Source organism: Anser cygnoides, chromosome 2 (assembly GCF_040182565.1).
Source record: "Anser cygnoides isolate HZ-2024a breed goose chromosome 2, Taihu_goose_T2T_genome, whole genome shotgun sequence".
Lineage (NCBI taxonomy): Eukaryota > Metazoa > Chordata > Aves > Anseriformes > Anatidae > Anser > Anser cygnoides.
The window spans coordinates 151,506,761-151,528,738 of record NC_089874.1 but is presented as its reverse complement, the minus strand read 5'-3'; the positions used below and the strand labels follow the sequence as shown (position 1 = coordinate 151,528,738).

General features: G+C 46.0%; 1 protein-coding gene and 1 long non-coding RNA gene across 6 annotated transcripts in view; one reads left to right on the top strand and one right to left on the bottom strand.

Annotated features, from left to right (window-relative positions):
• Window positions 1–206: 206 nt before the first annotated feature.
• The window catches only part of ANXA13 (annexin A13), a 23,761-nt gene continuing 1,989 nt past the window's right edge, over window positions 207–21,978 (top strand). The window contains exons 1-10 of one of the 2 annotated variants that reach the window (XM_048050039.2): window positions 242–273; window positions 1,871–1,945; window positions 13,017–13,095; window positions 15,326–15,420; window positions 17,162–17,332; window positions 17,884–17,917; window positions 18,005–18,084; window positions 18,888–18,956; window positions 19,175–19,276; window positions 21,426–21,501. In XM_048050039.2, coding sequence (XP_047905996.2) covers window positions 259–273; window positions 1,871–1,945; window positions 13,017–13,095; window positions 15,326–15,420; window positions 17,162–17,332; window positions 17,884–17,917; window positions 18,005–18,084; window positions 18,888–18,956; window positions 19,175–19,276; window positions 21,426–21,501 — 796 coding nt within the window. In that variant the 5' untranslated portion in view covers window positions 242–258. Of the gene's footprint in view, window positions 274–1,870; window positions 1,946–13,016; window positions 13,096–15,325; window positions 15,421–17,161; window positions 17,333–17,883; window positions 17,918–18,004; window positions 18,085–18,887; window positions 18,957–19,174; window positions 19,277–21,425; window positions 21,502–21,978 lie in introns of both variants that reach the window. The other variant, XM_013185057.3, reaches the window with a different exon arrangement.
• Window positions 13,165–21,978, bottom strand: part of LOC125180358 (uncharacterized) — an 18,525-nt gene continuing 9,711 nt past the window's right edge. For 2 of the 4 annotated variants that reach the window (XR_010828785.1, XR_010828784.1), the window contains exon 3: window positions 13,165–21,617. This is a non-coding gene — a long non-coding RNA (uncharacterized lncRNA). Of the gene's footprint in view, window positions 21,621–21,978 lie in introns of all 4 variants that reach the window. The other 2 variants (XR_007158834.2, XR_010828786.1) reach the window with 2 other exon arrangements.

Sequence of the window (21,978 nt, the reverse complement as noted above, 5' to 3'; positions counted from 1 at the left end):
TTCCCTGGAAAAAAACAACCAGCCATCTCCATGACCCAACAGGATGTGCTATTAAATTGTAGGGATGATAAAGCCACCGTGTAATGATGGAATATACCCCACCTTGAAATGACTGAAATTGGAATATGTCAGAAGTTACTGATTAACCCCGGGCAGGGTAGGACCTAGCAGCTCTCGTAAGAGTTGACAGTTCCATCTGAATGCTTGTTTTATTGAAGAGCAGAAGAATTCAATCTTCCACACCCAGGCTAAGCAAAAATGGGCAGCTCGCATGTAAGTAGCTATTTAATTTGGATTGTCAGGAATGCAACAATTTCGTGCTTTTATTTTTGTCTATTTTCTCTTCAAATGACATGAATACAGCTGCAAATGAAGTTTTAAACTGAAAGTCTATTTTAAGTGTGGGTGGGGAATTTGTATGTATACAGCTAGTAACATCCACTTCGTTGGATTACATGAATTATAAAACTATTACTGTAGCACACAGGTTCTGCATGTTTTAACACTTAATGGCATAGCTAAAAACGGCAGCGCTTTAATTTAAAGAAAAAGAAATGATGCATAGGTTGTCACGGGACAACTAATTTTAATTAGATTAGCAAATTTGTGTTGGAACAAAAATAATTCCCTAAAGATCTGTGAAAATCTTCCTGTTCCAGAGGCCAACACTTGGAAAATTCAGCCAAGTTTCTCACTGAATAGGAGGGATGGGAGTAATCTCAAAGTGCGGTGCTTGCAGATGGGTCTGGTCAAAATTCAGGTGTCAGAATTTGCTACATTGAATTGCCATGTAAGTTTTGACTGGGACGATTTTGGCCAACGTTTCAGTGCAATAATAAATATCTAAGTGTGTGTAAAGATATTTGACCTCAGAACAGCCTGACTGTCACAAGTTTAGGTGGTAGCTGTGAATAATCAGTGCTTCTGAAAATGAGGTAGCTTTCACTGATGAAGTTGGGGGTTTTTACCTTCACTTTTAGAACTCATGGATGCATGACAATATTTATTCAGCTGTGTGTCAGTCTTCTTGATTGCCAGCTCTCAGCAGTATGTATAAATAGAAGACAGCCTGTTTGCTGACAGGGGTTAACGTTACGATAGTTGCTCTAGGATTTGCATTATTTTATTACGCCACTATTTTTTCAATTCGGTTTCAGCAAGGCCCTGAGAGATGCAGAGAATCTGATGCTTTTGGACCAGCTCTTCGGGACTTTTTCTCTGCCAGACCAAGCAAGAGAGCCCGTACCTTTTGTGCAGAGCTCCAGCTGCTAAGCCAAGGAGCCTGCTGTCTCTCTCTGAAAGTGTAGATGGCCCCATCTCCTCACCCTATGTACCACAGGGCTGTCAGCAGGCATCTGCTGGGGGTCCTGACCCTGGAGAGCCTTGCACTGGACGCTGGCATTGAAAGCAGTGTAGAACAAGTGTATTTAATCTAGATTTAACGTAGCCAGTTGAGGTCTATCTGTGGTGAGAGACCACAGCGCTGCCTCTCAGGCAGGCTTCGCGGTTGTGTGAGCTCCATGCTGGACTAGGTGGCCTGGATGGACATGCAGTACGCTGAAGTGGTGCTGTGGGCTTCAGTGGGAAGAGGTGTGAGACCTTGTTGAATGAGAATCCAGTTATTCAGTCCATTTCTCACCCGGGAATTGTAGCTCCCTTATCATCATCATTCTGTGTTTGTCCCCACAAAAATTACAGGTAGTCTTGGACAAGTGCCTGAACCTGCATCAGAGAACCACTTCTGGAACAGCCTGAAAAGACTCAGTTCTTAACAGAGGTGTTCAGCTCCAGCTTGTTCTTCCTCCTAATCTCATATTTTGCAACCACAGGTTCCCGAATGTCTTATGTATTGTGTTTTTTAAACCTCCAGAGCAAGTCTTACAACCTCCCAGAGGATGTACGGAAACCAACCGTAGGGACTACCAGTTTGTCAGCAGACAAGCCAGTAAGCACTCTTTTTCTGAAGGATGAAAGGGGCACTGTGGTGTTACGGCACGTTGCAGTGGTTTATGGTGGCTTTGGGAGGCACTGCAGTGCACAAAGGCGACTTCTCTTTCGTAGATTGGCACTAGTAGAGCTGAATAACGCTGGGTTGTTTCAATCTGTTGAATACTGCATCATTCCAAAATTCTGTCTGCTTTGAAATTTCAGAAATGAAATTTCTTTAACTGGCCCAAATTTTACTGAGAGAAATAGAAAATGAATCATCCGTGTCAACTGAGGTATTTTGTTTTGGTTAGATGGATTTAGGTTTAAAACTTCAAAAAAAAGTGTTATTATTAAATGAAATTTTCACTAAACACTAAGCATTGTTCAAAGGAACAATGTACATAGGAAAGAAAAGGTAACCACTTGGAAGTTAAAATGAGAATTTTCAGCTACATCAGAATTCATCATATTCAAAATGAAGCTTCCATCAAAATGAATATGTTCCTAAGCATGTTCATTTGAACAAAAGTAACAAATTTTACTGAAAAATATGCTTAACAAAAAATTTCCAACCAGTCTAAGGAGCAGCTTTCTGTTCGAATCTGAGCTCTTTTTTAAGAGCTGCACCTGATGCAACGTTAGAGCTCCAAACCTGAACATTTCCACCCGCTTTTCGCTGTCTGAACTGGGTCCAGTCCCTCTTTCTACAACCAGCCAAAGTTCCTGACTGCTCATCCCTAGAGATTTAAAGTCTCTAATTATTTTCTCCATGTGCAGTCTTGCATCTTCAAGCTTACCTGCACTTCTGCTCTTCTTCATAATCACCACAAGTAGAATCAATGCACCTGAAAATCTGGGTAGCGGCTCTGGTGTAAGCAAGGTGCTTTGGGGACACTTTGGGAATAGCAGCAATGGTTTTCATGATACGATGGCTTGAAAACTTTGATAGATTTTGTCTTTTGTGAAATTGTTTAACTGATTTTTAACCTTCTGTATCTGAAGAATCCAAGATCGTACATGCATTATTCTGTTGTTCTGTGTGATGTTTGGGACTTGAATTGAGGATGGACAAGTGCTTCGTTGTTAATTTACCATTTTTTTGAGATTCTTTGGGAGTCCCTTGAGTTTCACCTTCTCATTGTAAAGCGGCCCAAACCTTCTGCCAGGCAGGACTCTGTAACATAAGAAGGACGCAGCAGGTTGCTGTGGGCCAGTTGGTTTGAGAACTGGAAGGTAAAAAAGTAAGTATAACCTTAAGAGCACATCTGCCCGATGGATCCTCTCAAGGACAAGCTCACAAATATCACAAGGGCTTTTGTGTTGCTTACAAGGATAGAAATGTCTCATTAGTACAAGTGTTAGTGCAGCATGATTTGATCGTCTCATCACAAAGCTCAACAGTAGCTATTTGTTACTTCCCCTGGCAGACCAGTATTCAGTGACAATAGATTCTTGTTCAGACCCTGGCCCTAAGCCCACAGGCAGCAGAAGACAGAAATACCTTCTTGTTCAACCACACAGCACTGGGGAAGAACCACGGCTGATTCTTTTCATTTCCACGGTCCCCATTTACCCAGGACATTTGCTGTTGCTTTTAGGTCTGATGCTGTGCTGTGAGTGCAGCTGATGTAGGTGTTACCAAGCATAAACCCATGAAAAGTTAATTATTCATTTATGGAAAAACATTCAAACAAAACCAAACTATCTGAGGGTGATTAGTTTTGTTAAAACGTACAAAAATTTAAAATATCTGGACTCAACACTTTTCTAGGTATGCACATTTTTAGTATGTTCTACCAAGGTCTGCCATTACTATCAAAAGAAATTACTCTGCCTGTATTGTTAGCTATGAGGACTGAGTGAAGTAATGGACCGGCTGCTGCTGCCCTGGGTGATTCAGCTGACCTGGGAGCATCCTGAGACTTCCTCCACCCTGTGAGGTGGAAGGGAGTTAGACACAGAAACCTCCAAATTCGGCCAGCACCAGTGGTTTGTCAGATACTCAACACGCAATGCCTGCATAGTAACAGCCCATGTATGTACCTATTAATATATACATGGTTTTCCATAATGCATCTTGCAGAGAAGTGTTTTAAAAACAGTGAAGGGACCGAGTGAAGAGGCATGCAATCCTTGGTCTTCCGTGATGGAATGCTGCCTCCTTCCAGTTCTTCTCCTTTTAAATAATTTGGATTTCGAATGTATAGATGAGTCAGTGTGACATTCCCAAAGACCGTGCCCACGTCTTTCAGCCCTGCATTGGTATATTTAAGTGTTGTTAGACTTTCTGCTGGCATACGGAAGAATTAACTTCAGTTCTATCAGTTTACCAGAACTCATCACAAGTCTCAGCTGAGGTAATGAGAAGAGTGCAAAAGTTTTAATGAGACATAAGAGCACTTGAGCTATCTCTGTATGAGTATGCAAGTCAGAGATTTGGGACCTCAGCTGAAAAAGTACCCTGATAACTAACTCTGATTTCAAAAGTAATCTGCTTTAAGGATTTCCACCAGACCCAAAAGAGTTTGGACACGCTAAAACCAGACGATGCAAAATTCTGCCATGAGAGATACCCACCAAAACATATTTTTTTTCTCTTAATTATGGGCTCATCTATCCTGGCGATGAGTATGAAGATATTAAGTTGTTAAAAATTAGCCATAAGCCCTTTTGAGATGATATATTAACAGCTGCATAGAAACAGGAGAGACATTGTAGGAGAGAGCTTGTTTTAACTTTGCAGTTTAAATAGCCATCAGAGCAATTAGTGTCACTGATGCCACTTGTTTATAACAGGAAAAAAAGCAAATGCAACTAATTCTAGTAGGATCTTCTTATCACTGTAGTTTTAGTCTCAGATGTAGGAAAAAAAAGGTGATTTGGAAGGAGTCACTGAGTCACTGCAAGTCTGTTGAGTAAGGAAGTCCAGTCTACATGACTTGCATGCATTGCCCAGTATACACTTCATACAGAAACTGTTTTCTTGCTAATAGCAGCGAACTAGCAGCACGAAGCTAGCCTAGGCGTGTGCTGCTGTCAAACAGCTGGTAAGCCTAAAACAGCCGTAGGGATTTTGGAGAGCGGCAGCCTGCCTGGCAGATGGCGCATGGCATGCAGGTAGGCTGGTGCGCTTCTCCGCGCAGCCAAGGAGGCAGGTGGCAATTTTCCAGCTCCACGTTGTGCTTGGCTGAGAAAATTGCTCAGACAAACAAAAATGCCAGGTACGTTTTGCAAAACAGCAGAGGAAGAAAGCTCGCAGTCAAAAGGACACGCATAGTCCTTAAGGTAGGGCTTCCCCGTTGACATACATCTAGTTGGTCTAAGCTTGTCCCTCCCTGTGCTTGGCCTCCTCACGTTCCCCAAGAACCGATCCCTTTGGCCAGCACTACGGCACAGAAACGTCCAAAACGAGGAGCAAGAGCAGCAGTCCTTGAACAACAGGACCGAGCCTTTCCTCTGATTACAGATGTTTATCGACCCCACCTTTTTATTACCGCAGCACAAACCCTGGCGCTTGTTGATACTGCCCTATTGCCAACATGCCACAGCTGTTGGCTTCTGTTTGTTTTCAAATATTGCCTACCATCTACTCCGACCTCTGTGTTAAAAACCGTACAGTTCACAAAAATTCCTACCTGAATAATGGAGCCCAACTATTTTAATTTTACTGAAGAAGAGCTTGCAGAAGAACATCTTATGCTGGTAGAAGAATAACGAGATGGGGAACCCACTGTCCAGTAATGACTAAATATCCTCACTCGTGAACAGCCTTTCCCGGTTAGATGCGGCATGACCTTGACTTCTAGTAACTGATCTTTGTTTCTTTTGTTTCTCCTCTATATTGAGCAGTTCTAATACGTGGAGGTTTGTCTTACGGAAGTGCCCATGCACTGAAATGAAATGGGGTTTCTGCCCCTTCTGACTGATGGTCTGGAGCTCTCTGACCAACTCACCCTTTTGTCCCCCAGGAATATCTGCCAGGCTTTTCCTCCTCCCTGTGCTGATGTTCACTCCAGTCCCAACTGTATTTTTGGCCGACAAAAGCAGGAAAATATATTTGCTAGTAGGAGTGCATAGGCTTAAAATAAGGCAACATCGTTATAGAAAAGGAGTATACCTTGTATAGTGGTGGGAGGCTGTGGCTGTTCCTGTTATGCTCATAGCTTCTGCTGTGATCCACAAATTGATGCAATTTCCGAGGGGCCTAAGGTAGCATGACAGTGAGGTGAAAAAATATTTGTGACTGCAAATGTCTGTTCTAGTAAAGCAGACCATTGATGAAACACAAACATAGCAGCGTGTTTTCAGTCTGGCTTTTGAAGTAAATCGGGACCAAAACAGAGCAGCCTTCTCCCACGTTTGTTCTTGTGTGTTCTTCTTAACACAAGGAAGTGCTTGGAAATGAGCGATGAGAATTGGGCCGCTTGTCACTACGACTATCCCTTCAGATAAGAGTTGGTTCTGTTCGCAGGCGGTTATCCTGGTAATGCGTGATGTAGTGGAGGGCTAAAACCACAAGTTCTAAGACAAAGTATTTTTTTTTTCTCTCTCCAGTATGCCAGTCTAGTTAACCTCGGATTCCAGTTGCATTACAGCGCATTAAAGGCTTCTGCAAGGATAAATAATTAATCTTAAGTATGTATGCGTTGATAAAAAATTAATCACGTAGGTGGTGATTTGCCAAAAGCTGTCTTCCGTGGTCGTAAAATATTAGATATAATGTAACTGATGAGGTAAACACCCCAGCCCTGCCATCGTGCTAACAAGGTGACAAGATGGTTTGGGGCACTCCTTGTAGATAATACATTTTCCTCTCCACACAAAAGAGGAAAACAGAAATTCGTGGAGCATGGGATCGGAAGGGACCTTGAGATGTCAGCTAACTTACCCACTGCTAACTTACCCACTGCAAGAGCAGCTCGCCCCAGAGCAGTCCCGGCAGCTCTCTCAGTGCTGAGCTGGAGGGGAATTGCTTTGTTGGCTGGAGGTGAGGCTCCCCGAAGGTCTTGGGGCAGGTGGATCAGTGGCGGTGCACGGGGAGAGCTGAGAAATCTCAGCAGGTTCCAGTTTGCGATTTGTGATGGGTTTCCAATTATTTTGGCTTGTCAGTTTGTTTTTCTGGTATTCCCGTGCCTACCTTTTGGATGTTACAGATCATTTGGGGCCAGGCTTCCTCAAGAAGCGGGGTGCAGGACGCCGCGGTGCCTGAATGTGTGATACCCGGTGCTGGGGGTTCGCCTGGCGGGCAGCTCAGCCCCACGCAGCCACTCGCTCACCCCTAGTGGGATGAGGGAGAGAACTGGAGGGGTGAAAGCCAGAAAATGCATGGGACAAGTTAAAAGCAGTTTAGTAAGTACAGGAGAACACACACAAAGAGAAACAAGTGATGCACAAAGCATCTACCACCAGCTGACTGGTGCCCAGCAATGGCAACCCCAGGTGAATTCCCCCCAGTTTTACTGCTGAGCACGACGCCCCGTGGTGTGGGACGTCCCTTTGGTCACTTGGGGCCAGCTGTCCTGGCTGTGTCCCCTCCAGCTCCTGAGGCACCCCCAGCCCCTCGCTGGCAGGGCACCACGAGGAGCTGGAAGTCCATGAGGCTGTGTGAGCACTGCTCTGTGACAGCTAATGCATCAGGGTGTTGTCAACACTGCTTTGGTCACAAATCCGAAACGCAGCACCATATAGGGTGCTAGGAAGAAAATCAGCTGTATTCCAGCCAAAACTGGGACACCTGGCTAAAAATGTGTACCCACTGGAAATGTTTTAGCTGAATTTACCGGCAGGGTATTAGTGTCAAAACTGTTAGGTGCTGTGAAATTAAAAGAAGAGAGAAACTGCATTAGAAACTCCGTAAGCAAAAGACTGATGCGTGTCCAGTTTCAGGACAGGCACTGAAACCAGACGGAAGGCAGGAGATGTGAATCTGGGGGAAAGCAGGCTGTTGGGAGGCAAGCTCGGATTGTTGCACGTGGAACTGGTTTCTGTCCTTCTTATTCAAACCTTGGTTTTCTCCGACACATTTTTGTGATCATAATTCATTGTATGTGAAGGATTACAAAAGGGGTAGAATAACTGGGGCTTGATTCTGTGCCCATCTCCAGTAACTGCTGCAGATGCCCTCAGACCCATGAGATATCCGCACCAGGCTGGAAGATGCAGGTCACACAGGAGACCATGCGCTTCCTACTGGCAGCAGGCAGCTGACCCAAGGGCATCTCTAATGGCACCAAACAACTGAAGACTGCCCTAAATTTTATTCCAGACAACACTCAGTGCTGTAAAGAGCATGGCTGGGTCAGCCTGCCCTTGCTGCGGGCTGCCATTTTACATTTTTATTCCTATTTTCCAAAGAAAAATGAATTGCAGCAACCAAAGATAAGCTTGGAATAAGACATCCACCGAATAAATCACAGAAATGGACCTGGCAAAAATGAAGCCCCGACATCCCTGGGTCAGCCTGGCCCATATCAGAGCTCTGCCCACAGCTGTTAAATCTGCACCTCGACCGCTCGGAGCAGCGGCCGTGCTCCTGCTGGCTCTTCCTGCGATTCACCCGTAGGGTCTTGTGTCTGCATTTATCCGCGCCCGCCACCGGCATCGATCCGTGTTGGGGCTGCAGCAGACGAGCATGGCCAGCAGCACCCCGCGCAGCCACCCTTCTGTTGGTTTGATATGACCGCCCCCAAACCTCCGTTCTCGAGCACGGTCGTGCATCTGCTTCGGGGGGTGGGGGGTGGAAAAATACCTGCGGTTGCTGAGCTGTATTATCAGCTATTTTCAGGTGGAGTACTTTGTCTCTCTTTTGCAATACAGGAAGCTACCTGGCATGCTCAGCGCGGTGTTTCTGCTGCTTTTGTCTTCTGACAGGCTAGCAGCATATATAAGGAAGCTACTAGCTTTTGTCTTCTGACATCTTCACAATGTATTGCTACACCTCTCCAATTCTAATAGCTGATGCCTTAAATCCACCAGATCTTATTTTTCCCCTGTTTCCCCCCTTGCTTTTGCTGAACTTTTTGCTAAGCTGTTTATTTGTGCTCCATGAGAGCTCCTCCACATGCTGACAAATCACAGAAAAGTCTCCAAATGCTTCTCTAAACATCGTCAACCACCTTCAGTTATAAATTCATCTTCCACCTACTTGAAGTGTAAGTTACAGTAGGAAAAACTACTCGGTGTGCTTTACAAGTTAAAAGTGTTAGTTTTAGACGAACGATAATCTGTCCGGTTTAATGGAAATAAATCTGCTAGCTGAAGCTGCAAGGGAAAATGGTTGTTGTCTAAAGATACATACGAGTGAGACAAAAACCATTTAAGCTGAGGAATACTGTTCAAAAAAATAAAAATAAAAAAGTCAGCGGGCCATGTCAGTGGGCAAGATCAAGGCTGGGACCGTCAGACAGTGAATTTTAAGCAGAGCTTTCCGGGTGACTCAGGAGTTGGCCTTGACAGGTACCTACCCAGCGTATCAGATTTTTTATCTACACAGCTTTGATGCTGGTGTTACTCACGGCACTATATGAACGGCATCCCCCAGACTCATCAGTTAATGTTTTACAGGGATTTATTTGAAGATGGAGGCTTCAGCGCAGCTGACTCAATAGATTCCTGTGCTGCTTTAAGACAAGCGTATCCTGACCGTCATTGAGAAGCCAGCCTTCCTTCTCCTCCCTTGAGAAGAGCTATTTTTCTTTATGTCTTTATGAATCCTCATAAATCCGTGATGTTATTTCAGTAGCTGGTGCTACCACTCTCCTACCTGGAGCACCTGTGCTACACGCAGACCCAGCAGCTACGATGACAAGTGGCGTGGAGGGGTTGGGGACTCACTAAAATCCGAGTCCAGCCCAACAGCCATCGAGGCATAAGGTAGCAAACCACGCTCCCAAGGTGCTGGGGTGGCTTAGCGGGACCGGGTGCACTTCTGATGGGGCTGGGGCAGTGGCAGCCACGGTGGCAGCAGCACTGGTGTGAGAGGAATGATGCCCACAGCCCAGCGCTGCTGGTGGGTGAGGCAGGACAAAGCCCAAACCAGCTTTGTAACCCTTTGCAAGCCCCTTGGGCCTCTGTGTAGGTGTTTTAGTCCTTGAGGAATGGCTGGGAAGTTGGAACGAATGCCAGACACAACCGTTGTCCTCTCACATCTCACCAGCACATCTTCTGTCCCGGGTCTGGAGGAAGCAGATGCGGAGCAACAGGTCGGGACTCCTGTCTGCAGTGAATCTGGGGGCTATAAATTCAAGTAGCCCTTGGATACAGCAAAGTGGTCAAAGCTAGCAATTTTCTCTGTATTTTGTGCTCCAGAATTGTCCCCTTTTTGCTGTTTTTCCAGCTATTTCCCTGGCCCTTGCCCTCACAAAGGAATTCTTTGTAAGCAACTGGAGAATAACTTCAGTATTAGCTGCCTAGCAGGCAGCAGGATCAGCTGTACGGGTGGCATGAACATCACCTTAAAAGCACACTAATGCTACAAAGCCAGAATAATGATAGCTTAACGTCACTGTGATTTAATTCATTCAGATATCGTACCCCAGTCCTGCAAAGGGCCGCTTTCCCCGCAGCGCAGTAGGAGAACAGGGATGTTATCTCTCCAGCTTTCAGTGCCCGTTGGGATTGCCCCAACGTGCAGATGGAAGAAATAATTAGCGCACTACCTCAGACAGCGGTAACTCTGACAATCCCAAAAAGCATATGTCAAGGTATGGACAGAAATGCTGAAAACACTTGGCCTGAGAAACCTGGTGTTAGGGAGAGGGGAAAGCTCTCTGCAGGGCACGCTCGATTGAGCGGGCAGCAGAGCGTCCCCCCGGATGCTGCGTGCGATGCTCATTGAACCTACCACGGGGTGAGGAACACCCGAACAGCAAAAAGACCCATTGTGCGTGTGGCATTTGCCTCCCAGGGCTGTATATCCAGCATGGATTCCTGTTGGGATGTAGGATGCTGTTGTTCTGGTCCCCCAAGCTCGTCCCCGAGGCTGGTTAGCCACCGTTGTTTGTTCTGGGCTTGCAGGGAACAAAGGTGAATTTTATTCTGGTGAACCTGCCTGTTACCAAGAGGGGAAGGAAAATGAGGGTGTAACGTATCCATCAGAAAAGGAGAAAGAAACTAGAGCTGAATTTCCAAGCACACTGTGCAAAACAACCTCTCTTGGACATGATCCCATCAAAGAGGCACAACACCCCGTCACAGTAGAAAAACAGGAAAGCGTTCAAGCGATTCACTTTGGACAGACAGGGGTCCCTACACCTGTTTTCTAACTTTGTGGTTTTCCCTTACATTTTCTTGGAAAAGTTCTCGAGAAATTGGAAATCTGTTAAATAAAATCTCTCTCTAGAAAATACGATTTACATGCGTCTATTTCCACCTTGCTCGAAAGGTTTAAACAAGCGTGCGTGTGCCCAGAGCACACAGCAGGATACAGCTTCGCTAGGGACGTCTGTGACAATGAAGTGGCAACGAAGGTGTTACGAAGGTGCCACAAGACAGAGAGAACTTTTTACATTGTTGTTGTTGTACCTCACTAATTGCTGTTGTAAAAATAGCTTTCAATTAAGGTAATCTGAGCGAGATGGCTGCCCTACAGCAGCTGCCATTAGCAGTAAATTGTACCCTAGCCATTAACTGCGAGAAAAGCCAAGGTGCTTAAATTGTCTTTGGTCTATTACAAAGGTAAAGAAGCACAGGGACTGGGGGTTTATCCTTGAGATAAGACCCTTTGTCTTTAGATAGAGGACTCCTTAATCCAGAGCTGCAGCTCTCCCACCAGGGCTGATAGTGCACAGTGCGAAACTTTCCTAGACCACCACCAAACAGGCTTCCAGGTTATGCCTGTACGTGGCAGAGCATGGCCAAAATCCGCGTGGCTAGACTGTCTCCAGACCAGCAGAGCGATGCTGTCTGCGGTGTTCGTCAGGAATCACCTCTGGCCTGTGCTCTCCCCTAGGACGAGGAGGCTGCTCAGCCATGGAGGCTTTTCTGCTGTTTGGTTGTGTGGGTGGCATTTTTGGAAGGGCTGAGGAGCCCTGTGCCATGCCCTGGGGTGTCATAGCCCTCAACTAGCCCTAACGGAGAGCCCAGGGCCGTGTCTTTGGGTGCCTAACCCTCAGCAGCAGCAGCGGAGAGTTGGTGGCTGGCAGCCCTGCAAAGCAAGCTGCCGGATCCACCTGCTGCTATTTGAATGGAAATACCAAAGCACTCGTAATGCACGCTTAAACCCCCAGGGCAGACGGTGTGCAAATAGTTCAAATTGATTTAGGAACCTAGGAGCTATTTTTCAGTGTTATTTTAGCTCCCAGGCATTTAAATGATCTGATTCGTGATACTACGGGGGATGAAAATGTCACTGACCTCCTGCTCGCAGGTACCTCTGCCCTTGTCTGAGAAACAGCCGAGTAGAGGATGTGCCGGCACTGCAGCCCCTCTGATTCACAGCTTATCAGATTAGTAGGAATTAGCGTGGTTTTCTGTTTACATTGATATGTCAGGCTGTAAACTGCCGCTGTGGCTGTGGACTTTGAGTTATTATCCCTGATAGATCTAGCTCAAGGTAACCATATGTACAATACTGACCAAAAAAAAAAATAAATAGTGCCATCTTTCTGCTGTTATATATCTCCAGTTATCTCATTTGCATGAGCGCATCGATGCAGGAAAGGCTTACAGGACCAGTTTGTGTTCAGCTGATTGGGACTGGCAGCTCTCAGCCCTCACAAACGTCCTGCAGAGGAAGGGCACGGTTCTGCCCGCATCAGATAAGTCGTTTATATTGGCCTGTTGTTAAAGTGGTGCAGGCAAATCATATTTGATCTGGCACAAAGTTGTCCAGTATACAGTTATTACATTCAAATTATTTGAACAAGCCTGAACTGGCAGAGCAAAGTTACACGGGATCGGCATCACGTGTCACGTGGGGACAGCTGGTTTTGCTCCAGTCCTCGGGGCCTCGTGATAGATACAGCATTTCAGAAAAGCCCAACGTGGTATTTACAGATTAGATGATGTGACTAAAGATCAGGTGAGAACCTGGCCTGAATTTCTGCAAAATCATTTTTCGCGTATCTGTTGTCTCTCTGTTTTCCCAGTCAACTGAAAAACGCCACCATCACGGTTTTGATGCAGACCGAGATGCCAAGAAAATACACAGCGCCTGCAAAGGAGCAGGTAAGAAAGCTCTTGCTTTCTATTCAAGATTATAAACAGCATATACATACACAAAAACAATTGTTTAAACCAGTTTCAGTTAATCTTTATTCTTTCTGTCACTGACTCAAAGCACATGCACACCCATGGAGTTTAATAGGATTAAGATAAATGGCAAGGGAAGACAGCTTGTTCCTCAAAGACTGGTAAGATCTGGTGTGTTCACTGCACGGCTGCAGAGGATTAGGGTAAACATTAGGATTAGGATAGGGCCATGAAGCTGTCAAGGCTGATATGACAGTCACGGGGTCAAGCCAGTAAGGCCAGATTAAGGGCATGGGTATATGTCCTCTCCCAGATCTTCAGGGACCAGTCAAAAACACGACAACCTCCAGATGCTCATCAGAGCCCACTGCAGCTCCGTCAGCTGACAGGAATATGGGATGCTCCTCAACCTGTGTCAGTGATTGAACCAGAAGTACTGGCTACCACCATCTTCAGTGGTAGTCTTAAAGTAAGCTGGCTGACTTTAAGCACTGGTGTGAATAGGAATGCCCGGCGTTCGTGGGTCCTCAGATCCACAGAGGTGCCAACGTCCAGCAGAGGAAGAACAGCTGAGCAGCATGTGAGAGCATTAAGTTATTAATCCACACCAGGCGTTTGCATAGTAAACAGGTATTTAAGCCTTTCTTCCTGGTATAGCGCTGACACTCAGGATTAGCTAGTGAAGTGCCTGAATTTTAGGAACAGTGTCCGATCAACATACTTAAGACGGTTCCCCGGAGGACTCTCCCACTACGAGTTTAGCCCCACATTGTCAGACAGAGGTGCTGCTCCTTCTAAAATTGGACCGTGCCTTCTGTCTTGCTTCCAGGCAGGTAGAACTGGACAAGGTGCCCTAAACTTGTCTGAATGTACCCGGTGATGACATTAAGGGAGGAAAATGCATCAGTTGCTATTGCATGCCAGTATAATTTGTATTTTTATTGTTTGTGCTGTAGCTCCTCAGAAACCGTTGTAGGCCCTAGCTCCCAAGAGCCTGCAGTAAGGCATAACACAACCCAAAGCCCAGTAGGTGGAAGCAACAGACGGAAGATCACGAGGCAATATTCACCAGCGTGACACATACATCGGCAGAGCTGGAATACAGCTTGATGCATTTCATCTGCCATCTGAGGCCTTTATACACTGTGGACATTTTGGCAGTGCCCATCCCGTGCAGGATCAGAGGTCCCTCCAGATACACCTTTTCCATTTCAATACCTGCCTTGAAGAAATAATGCCCGAGGCAAGTCGTTGGCCCCGCAGATAGAAGCGCACCAGGACACGTGTTAATGCAACAGCTCCTCTATTGTGTCACTCATGCAACCAAACAACATCGCTTTGGTCCCGTCCCATTAGCCACAAACATTGACTAATGCCTTCCAGCAGCTTCGTTCAGTGCAAACATCTGTTTGTATTGGCTTAGGGCAAGAAAAGCACAAGAACAAGGTCATTGCCTTTAGCAAGCCGCTTCCGTCCTTGCATGCGTTTCAGCTCGAAGCTGCCCCAGGAGTTTCTCGTGGCAGGGTGTTGTGCGGTCGGTTCCCCCACAGGCTCCCCGGAGATGCAGCCCCTGCGGTGCCCATCACCTGGACTTCCCAGTGGCTGCATCCTCCCACTTATTTTTGCCAAAAAAACCAGCATCAGCAGAGAGGTTCAGACCACTAAGGCTGATTCCCACTCCTCTTTCTGACACCATCGAGCGCAAAGCACAACCTGTTTTGTACAGCCATAGTTCAGGCTGTGGGTTAATAAAGCTGATTTGAGCACATCCTCTCCTACCCTGACCCCAGGCCCCAGGCCATTGCTGCAGCTGGGAAGCACCACAGGAAGGGGTAGAAACAAGGGCAGGGACTTTTCTAACAGCCACTGCCACCAAAAACTTGGATATCAGCCCATGTGCAGTAGTGTGACAGTGCCCTGGTTTTAGGGCAGTGTCTGATCTGAAGCAGAAGACCCAAATTCCCTATAACGTATAAGCAGCACGAGGCAGTGAACTTCTATTTTATGTTTTGAACATTATAGCCAACTATAGATACAAGTTTCATCAGAAGAATCTCATGTGCTTTTACAAATCCTAGAGTTGGCACCAGTAGATGTATGCACATCGATTTGTTTCTCTTTAGAGACAAGAGCACTCAGTCCTGTTTTCTTTCCTCTGCGTTGGATTCCTGATTAAATGCAGCCTATGCCCAACCTTCTTTTTCAGGAACTGATGAAAAAAAAATTATCGAAGTCTTGTCAAGCCGAACAGCGGAGCAGAGACAACAAATAAAACAGAAGTACAATGCTCTGTATGGCAAGGTATTTCAAAATTAATAGCCTCTTTGTTTCAGACAGCATGCCTGTGGGAAATGTAGCCTACATTGATCTCCTTTTCAAATATCAGGGGTCCAGTAGATTTAAGGAGGTCACTAGTTAGTTTCTGATCCAGCATTTTCTTTTTTCTCCCAAAATACTGATTATCTTAATAACATCAGGACTCAGAGTCTTTTTGAAATCAGCCTTAACCAGATCAGAGCAATTTAGTCAAAGTTGGGACAGCTAGAAAATAAGTCATTACCAGAATTAAAAATATTCCAGCTTGTCTTCAGTGCATTTCGAAAAAGGAAGCCTGAAACCAAGGCTTTCAGACAAATGCAGCTAACTTCAGTTCCAAATCCTGCTCAGGTGCATATTCAGAGGAACCACTTGGTCTTACATCATTATATTTTTGCTGAGTTGAGTAGGTTTAGTATTGATTTATGCTCATGCTGAGATCGACTGCACACTGCAAAACAGAGAAATCTCATAGAGAGCTTGGTTTCTGGAGGAGGACGCGTGGACTGCCTCGGTCATTTCGTATGTAAGAAAAACAAAATCTTCCAATGTATTATTTAGGTAAACAGATGAATCCTGCAGAGCTTATTATTAAATTGGTATTTTCTTACGGTTTGCTTGTACTTTAGTCATTAATCAATGATAATAAGACAGGCAGTGCAGGACCAGAAAGCCTTTCATATGTAAACCAGACAGCAAGCATGGTTTTGGGTGCATACACCCCACTGAGTTAGCTCTATAATGAGGATTAATAAAAATAGGCATTAGAAATGGGCAAATTCCAGGGGACATCCCAGTGAAACGAGCACACAACAAGCCTTCCCACCTGCCTGGGCAGCCTGGATATCTGGGAGAGGAGCAGCAAAGCTGTAGGTACCACTGCCTTCTGCTCCTGGGGGAAGTAAGGTCCACAGGGTGCTCCTGGGACCGGCTCCAGCACTGGTGTCAGCCTCTGGAGATCGTGTGTTCGTCTGCAATTGTGTAAGAGCATGCTTAGGAACAAAAGATTTAAAGCCGTCCTTCTTTATTGTTGTTCTCAAGTTGTCAAATGCTTCCTGTACTGCAGGAAACGTCAGCCGCAGATAGGGCTTAAAATAAATCATCGATAGACATTCTCAGTGTGAGTGCTTGGCCAACACGTACACACTAGCCAGGTCTTCTCCAGGGTCACCTTAATTTTTGAATTAAGTAGATCATATCAGAAAGAGGGTTTTTATTGCTTTCTGTGGGTTTTTTTGTTGCTTGTTTGCTTTTTGTTGGAAAAAAAACTGATGGCTTGAAATCAAAGCACTTCATAGAATTTTTTTGCTTTTCCCAGTAAGTCAATTCTAACCAAAAGTGGAAGAGAACTTGAAAAAACTTGATCCCTTCTGTTGCACCTCTTTCAAAGAAGGTTTCTGCATTGTGTTTCAGATAAATCTCTCCTGTTGAGTTTTTAAAAACACTAGTTTACATGTATTTAAGCAAGGAAGAGTTCAAACTGAAATGAGTGGCTAATACTTGAAGATGGGAGAAAAATTTCTTTCAACATGAAACAAACAAACAAAAAAATAGAAAATTTAATATGAAAAAAAAAAAGCCTATGTATTTCATGGATTTTTCATGTTTTTGGCACTTTTGGTACATAAAAAGCTTTGAAATCATGAAATTCCCTGAACCAACCAAATAAATCTTCTAATCCCACCTCAGCTTTTGCACTAACCCCTCCACCCACCCTCGCTCGCAGGATTTGGAAGAGGTGCTGAAGGGAGAGCTGAGTGGCAATTTCGAGAAGGCTGTGCTGGCTCTGCTGGACCTTCCCTGCGAGTACGAGGCGCGGGAGCTTCGGAAGGCGATGAAGGGTGCTGGGACGGACGAGTCGCTGCTGATTGAGATTCTCTGCACGCGAAACAACAAGGTTGGGACACCCGGGTAGATTTTACATGTGGTGTGCCTTAGGTAGCAGGGCAAAGAGCGGGCCTGTGTCCGCTGCAGCCTGAAGGTTGTCACACCAGGGCCAAAACTCTGACCAGAGTAAGAGCAGTGCAATTCGGATTCCTTCATCAGCCCTACACATCCACCACACATCTTCTGTGGAGACACAGGGCAGCACTGGGGATGCAGAAGTCCCCAGGAGCCTGTCTGGAGGCAGCTGTCAGAGCTTTCTGCATGGCTCTGGCCTTGGCTCCCACCACTTACAAGAACACAGTCTTCTTCAAAAATCCCTTTAGCTTATTCCTAAATGCAAGCAAAACCAGCCAGGCACTGCTCCAAATGCTGTCCTAGGCTGTTAATGGTGGCAAGTGGCCACCAAGGTGGCATTGAGGAGAAGTTGGGCCCCTCCTGCCTCCCACAACGCCCTCTCCCAGCTCCACACCCGCAGCGCCTCGAGCTACAGAGACATGGTGCTGGTACATGCTGCTTTGTATGTTTGTTTGCCTATTGATTTATGGTTTTTTATTCCCCTAGGAAATCATAAACATAAAGGAGGCGTACAAGCGGCGTGAGTAGTGTTCTGTTTCAAACACCTTCATTTAAAGCCCCCATTACTGAATGAACCCTCTCAGATTTTATTTCTTTTCCTCCACAGTCTTTGATCGGGATCTAGAGTCTGATGTGAAAAGTGACACAAGTGGCTCCCTGAGGAAGATATTGGTCACTGTGCTGGAGGTAAGGCTGGGAACTTGCTATTATGCACCTGCTGGGGAGAGAGATATCCTTTTCTCTATCATGATAAGGATCAGCTGCTATTTAGAATAAGGTGACTGTAATAAATAATATCATAATGAAGTAATTATAAAAAGCAAAAGGCATTCTCAAAAGCATTCTTCAGGATAAGAGCCTTTACATTTGCAACTTCTTAATATATCAAATAGGTTTATATAAACTCAGAAGTGAGCTTTTAAATTCTGATTTCTTTGAAGACAGCAGAAATGAAAAGATTTGGTACATAGAAGGAGCTTTAAAGACCCCGCAGTCACATCACTAAATACACCAGTCTGGAAAGCATTGGTATATTTTCAGGAGAGGTAAATGCATGTTATCCATTGATTTTTTTTGACTCAAGGCTGAACACCAAAGCCCACGTTAGCTCCAACTTGCCCAGCTCTTTCTGGGCCATGCGGCCACCCAGGAGCATCTCCAGATCATGGTCTAAAGCTTGAGATCCCCATCCTGCTCCTGAGGCATCAGATGTGCAATGTCATTAGGGCCTCAGCACAGAGCAAATGAAACTGTGAGATAAACCCTGCCTCGATGAATATTCAGGCTTCACCTCTGAAGTCTAGCACAAACTTGGACCGTTGGATCCTGTGCCACCACCACAATGGCCCATTACTAGGCGACTGTCAGCAGATGGCAGCAAAACTATAACCAGAATACTTGTGAGGGCTTCGAAATTACCATTCTCCTTCCCACTACAAACTGTAGCCAGAGCTTGGTCTTTTTTCCTACTGTAATGTCCTCTTCTGTAGGCAACCCGAGATGAGAACCAACAGGTCAACACAGAGCTCGCTGAGCAAGATGCCACAGATCTGTATAAAGTAAGTGAAACTGCAGAAAGCCCCCCGTTGTGCTGTGCTGCTCGGCAGCGTGCTGCCCGGGAGGCAACAAAATGCACCGAGCACGGAGGCAAGGGCAGTGTACAGAGCTGCAGTGAGGGGTGCACGGGCTGGAGCGTGGTGAATCAAGGGCTCTAGCTGACTTTTTGTCTCTACTGTGAATAAACAAGTGCTTCAAAAAATGACACGCAATCTTTAAGGCAGGAGAAGGCCGCTGGGGAACAGAGGAGCTGGCTTTCAATGTGGTCTTAGCAAAGAGAAGCTACAGTCAGCTGAGAGCAACCTTTCAAGCCTATGAAAAGGTGAGTTATTCCCTTCTGTGATGTGGGTTGCACAGGGCCTCACGTGTAGTTTGCAAACCCTATGACAACATGTGGGGCAGGTGATCCTTTATTTGCCATTTTTAAATGAATCTCAGAAAATATTTCTATATGACTGGATACCAATCTTAAAGAAATCGGGAATAAAAGCTGTGTCTTCTGCCACTGAAGAACCCACTCCCTTTCATAGCCCACACAACATCCAACCAAATAAAGATTGTGATGCCCTTTCCTTTCCACAACTGCATGACAGTGGGCGTCCCCACTCCTGCAGCAGGACCAGCAAAGAGATATGTTCATAAACTCCTGCCCTGAAGCAGAATTTCACCTTTCTGATCTTTTCTTCTCCTCCAAAGCAGAGCCTGACAGGGTCTCTCATCATGGTCCCACTGCTTCACACGCTCATGTTGACTGTTTAACCTTCCCCTTCCAAACCAACATACCCCACCAGACCATTGACTGCCACCACACCACGTCATGGTGCCTCTGCTGAAGACCACAGGACACACGGTTGAGACAGCAGTGGTGGCTGGGTGGTGGCCGTCCCATTTATCTGTAGTGGCCGGACCTTTTTGGGGCAGTGGGGAAGGCACGCAGATGGGTGAGTGTGTGCCAGGTCAGTCCCTGGCTTACTCCTGAGACCTTGATGTCTCTGGGAGGGCCTCTCCCAACCTCCCCATTGCACTCATCCTCAGCCCTTCCGCCAGGGCAGAGGCACACCTCCAGCCTCTTCCTCTCTGCCCTCCCTGAGCAGACAGCTGGTGCAAGGACTTTGCTGTGCTCTCCTCTATCTCCGAGCAAAAGGCAAACTAAGGTAGCAGGATCCCATCTGTCTGCTGCTTCTCCTGGTGTCACCCACCAGGGACATTTTCCTCATGGCTGGGCCTGGAGCCTGCCTCCGCTGATGCCTTTCGCCTGGAATTGACCTGTGAAAGTCCAAGCAATGGGAGATCCAAGGTCCTTCTCCTGGCAGAAAGGTGGAAGCTCGGCAGTGACATTTATTCTCAGGAGAGGACCCCACCTCCAGCCTCTGGCTCACAGTCCTGAACTTCATAGGATGACTGAGTTCATCAGAAAACCGTAACCCTAAGCACTGGAGATGGGAAAAACTTCAGTCACGGCCATATTTCAGTGTCAGCACAATAAGGAACCCTTAGCTGGAAAAATGCTGGCAGCTTAATCCAACTTTTGGTTTGCTGCTGGCAGGAGAACAGCAACAGTCACTAACTGGTAGTTCTTCATAGTACTGCAAACCCCGGGGGTTCCAAGCTACCTTGGCTTTTGGATTCATAAAGCCAAGCAGATCAGGTTGCCCAAACCAAGCCACCACATCCTGCCTGGATGCATTTGAAGGAGAAGGGGGCCAAGACAAGAACTTGAGTCCTTCTACACGTTTGGTTAAGTAGGGCCGGGTCTACACCAGGCTGGCACTTGCAGAACCTCACAAGATACCTACTGCTGCTTTGTACCTGCGGTCTCCTAGGCCTGATCTAAAGTCCACTTGAGTTTTGAGCCATGCAGAACCATCCTAACAGCAAAACAGAGCAAAGTAAAAGGCTTTGAGGTTTGCAAAATCCACAAAGGGCAGGATGAACTCTGTTTTGAAGTAGCAGTCTGTTTTTCCCCTTTCCTACGGAGTAATACAAAAACTAGGGAACAACTGCAGTGCTTGTAAGCTTTCCCTGAGCAGCCAAAGACAATAAGTAACAAAACTTCATAGAGCTGGTAAAGTTCCAAAATTTATCTTCTTTGTGTGGAAGCCATCCAGAGCTTGATAAAGGGGTTAGAGGGAACTCAGAGAGTTTCTCCTTTGCTTGGGGTTGCTCAAGAAGAAGCCACAACTTGTTTGTCCTAGAAGCCCTCAGGTATCAGTACAACTTCCTTGATTTAGGTTATCTAACTCTTATGCCTTACCGGACCTTGTAGTCCCTCTTTTCTTGGTGCCAGCGGATATGTGAGCACTTATACAAGAAAAGATCTTCACTTACCCTTGAATTGCTCCCTTGGAAAGTCTCAAAAGGATCTGAACGGGCCTTTTGCCATTGTGTCCTAAAGCTGATGCTGGTTTTATGGCAGTGGGACGGCTTGTACAGACGGCAGCTCTGATGGCTACTTTTTGTTGTCCCTCTAGGTGTATGGGAAGGACATAGAAGAATCCATTAAAAGTGAAACATCTGGAGATCTGGAGAAGGCTTACCTCACTCTTGGTAAAAAAGTGTTGAGAGCTTTCATTTTTAGTTCTTCCCCCCATCTTGCCCTCATTCTTGGGGTTCTGTATGCAGGTGACAGCTATTGAGATAGCCTTCAACTGAAGCTTACTTACCTGCTAGGAAAAGAAGAACCAGGTTTCAATAATGATTTGGAGCCCTTAGTTTTAGAAATAAAACAGACACATCTCCTCTCCAAAAGGCTATTTTTTTTGCCCTCTGAAACAGGGTGACCAGCTCCGAGCTGCCCCTGAGGCTGTGTCTGCTGCTAACTTCCAGCTGATGCCTGGGTACCATTTGTGGTGTGCTGTCAGGCTACCACCAGGGTCCCTGACAGCCATTTGGCACTGGGAGTGACTGTCGCCAGTATTTATTTACACATGTACCCTGGCTTTAGTAAGCTTACTGGTATTGATTTTATCTGTGTGGATCTGGGCTCTCCCAAATCTTCCCCCTCTGAGCTGTGGAGTGAGCAAG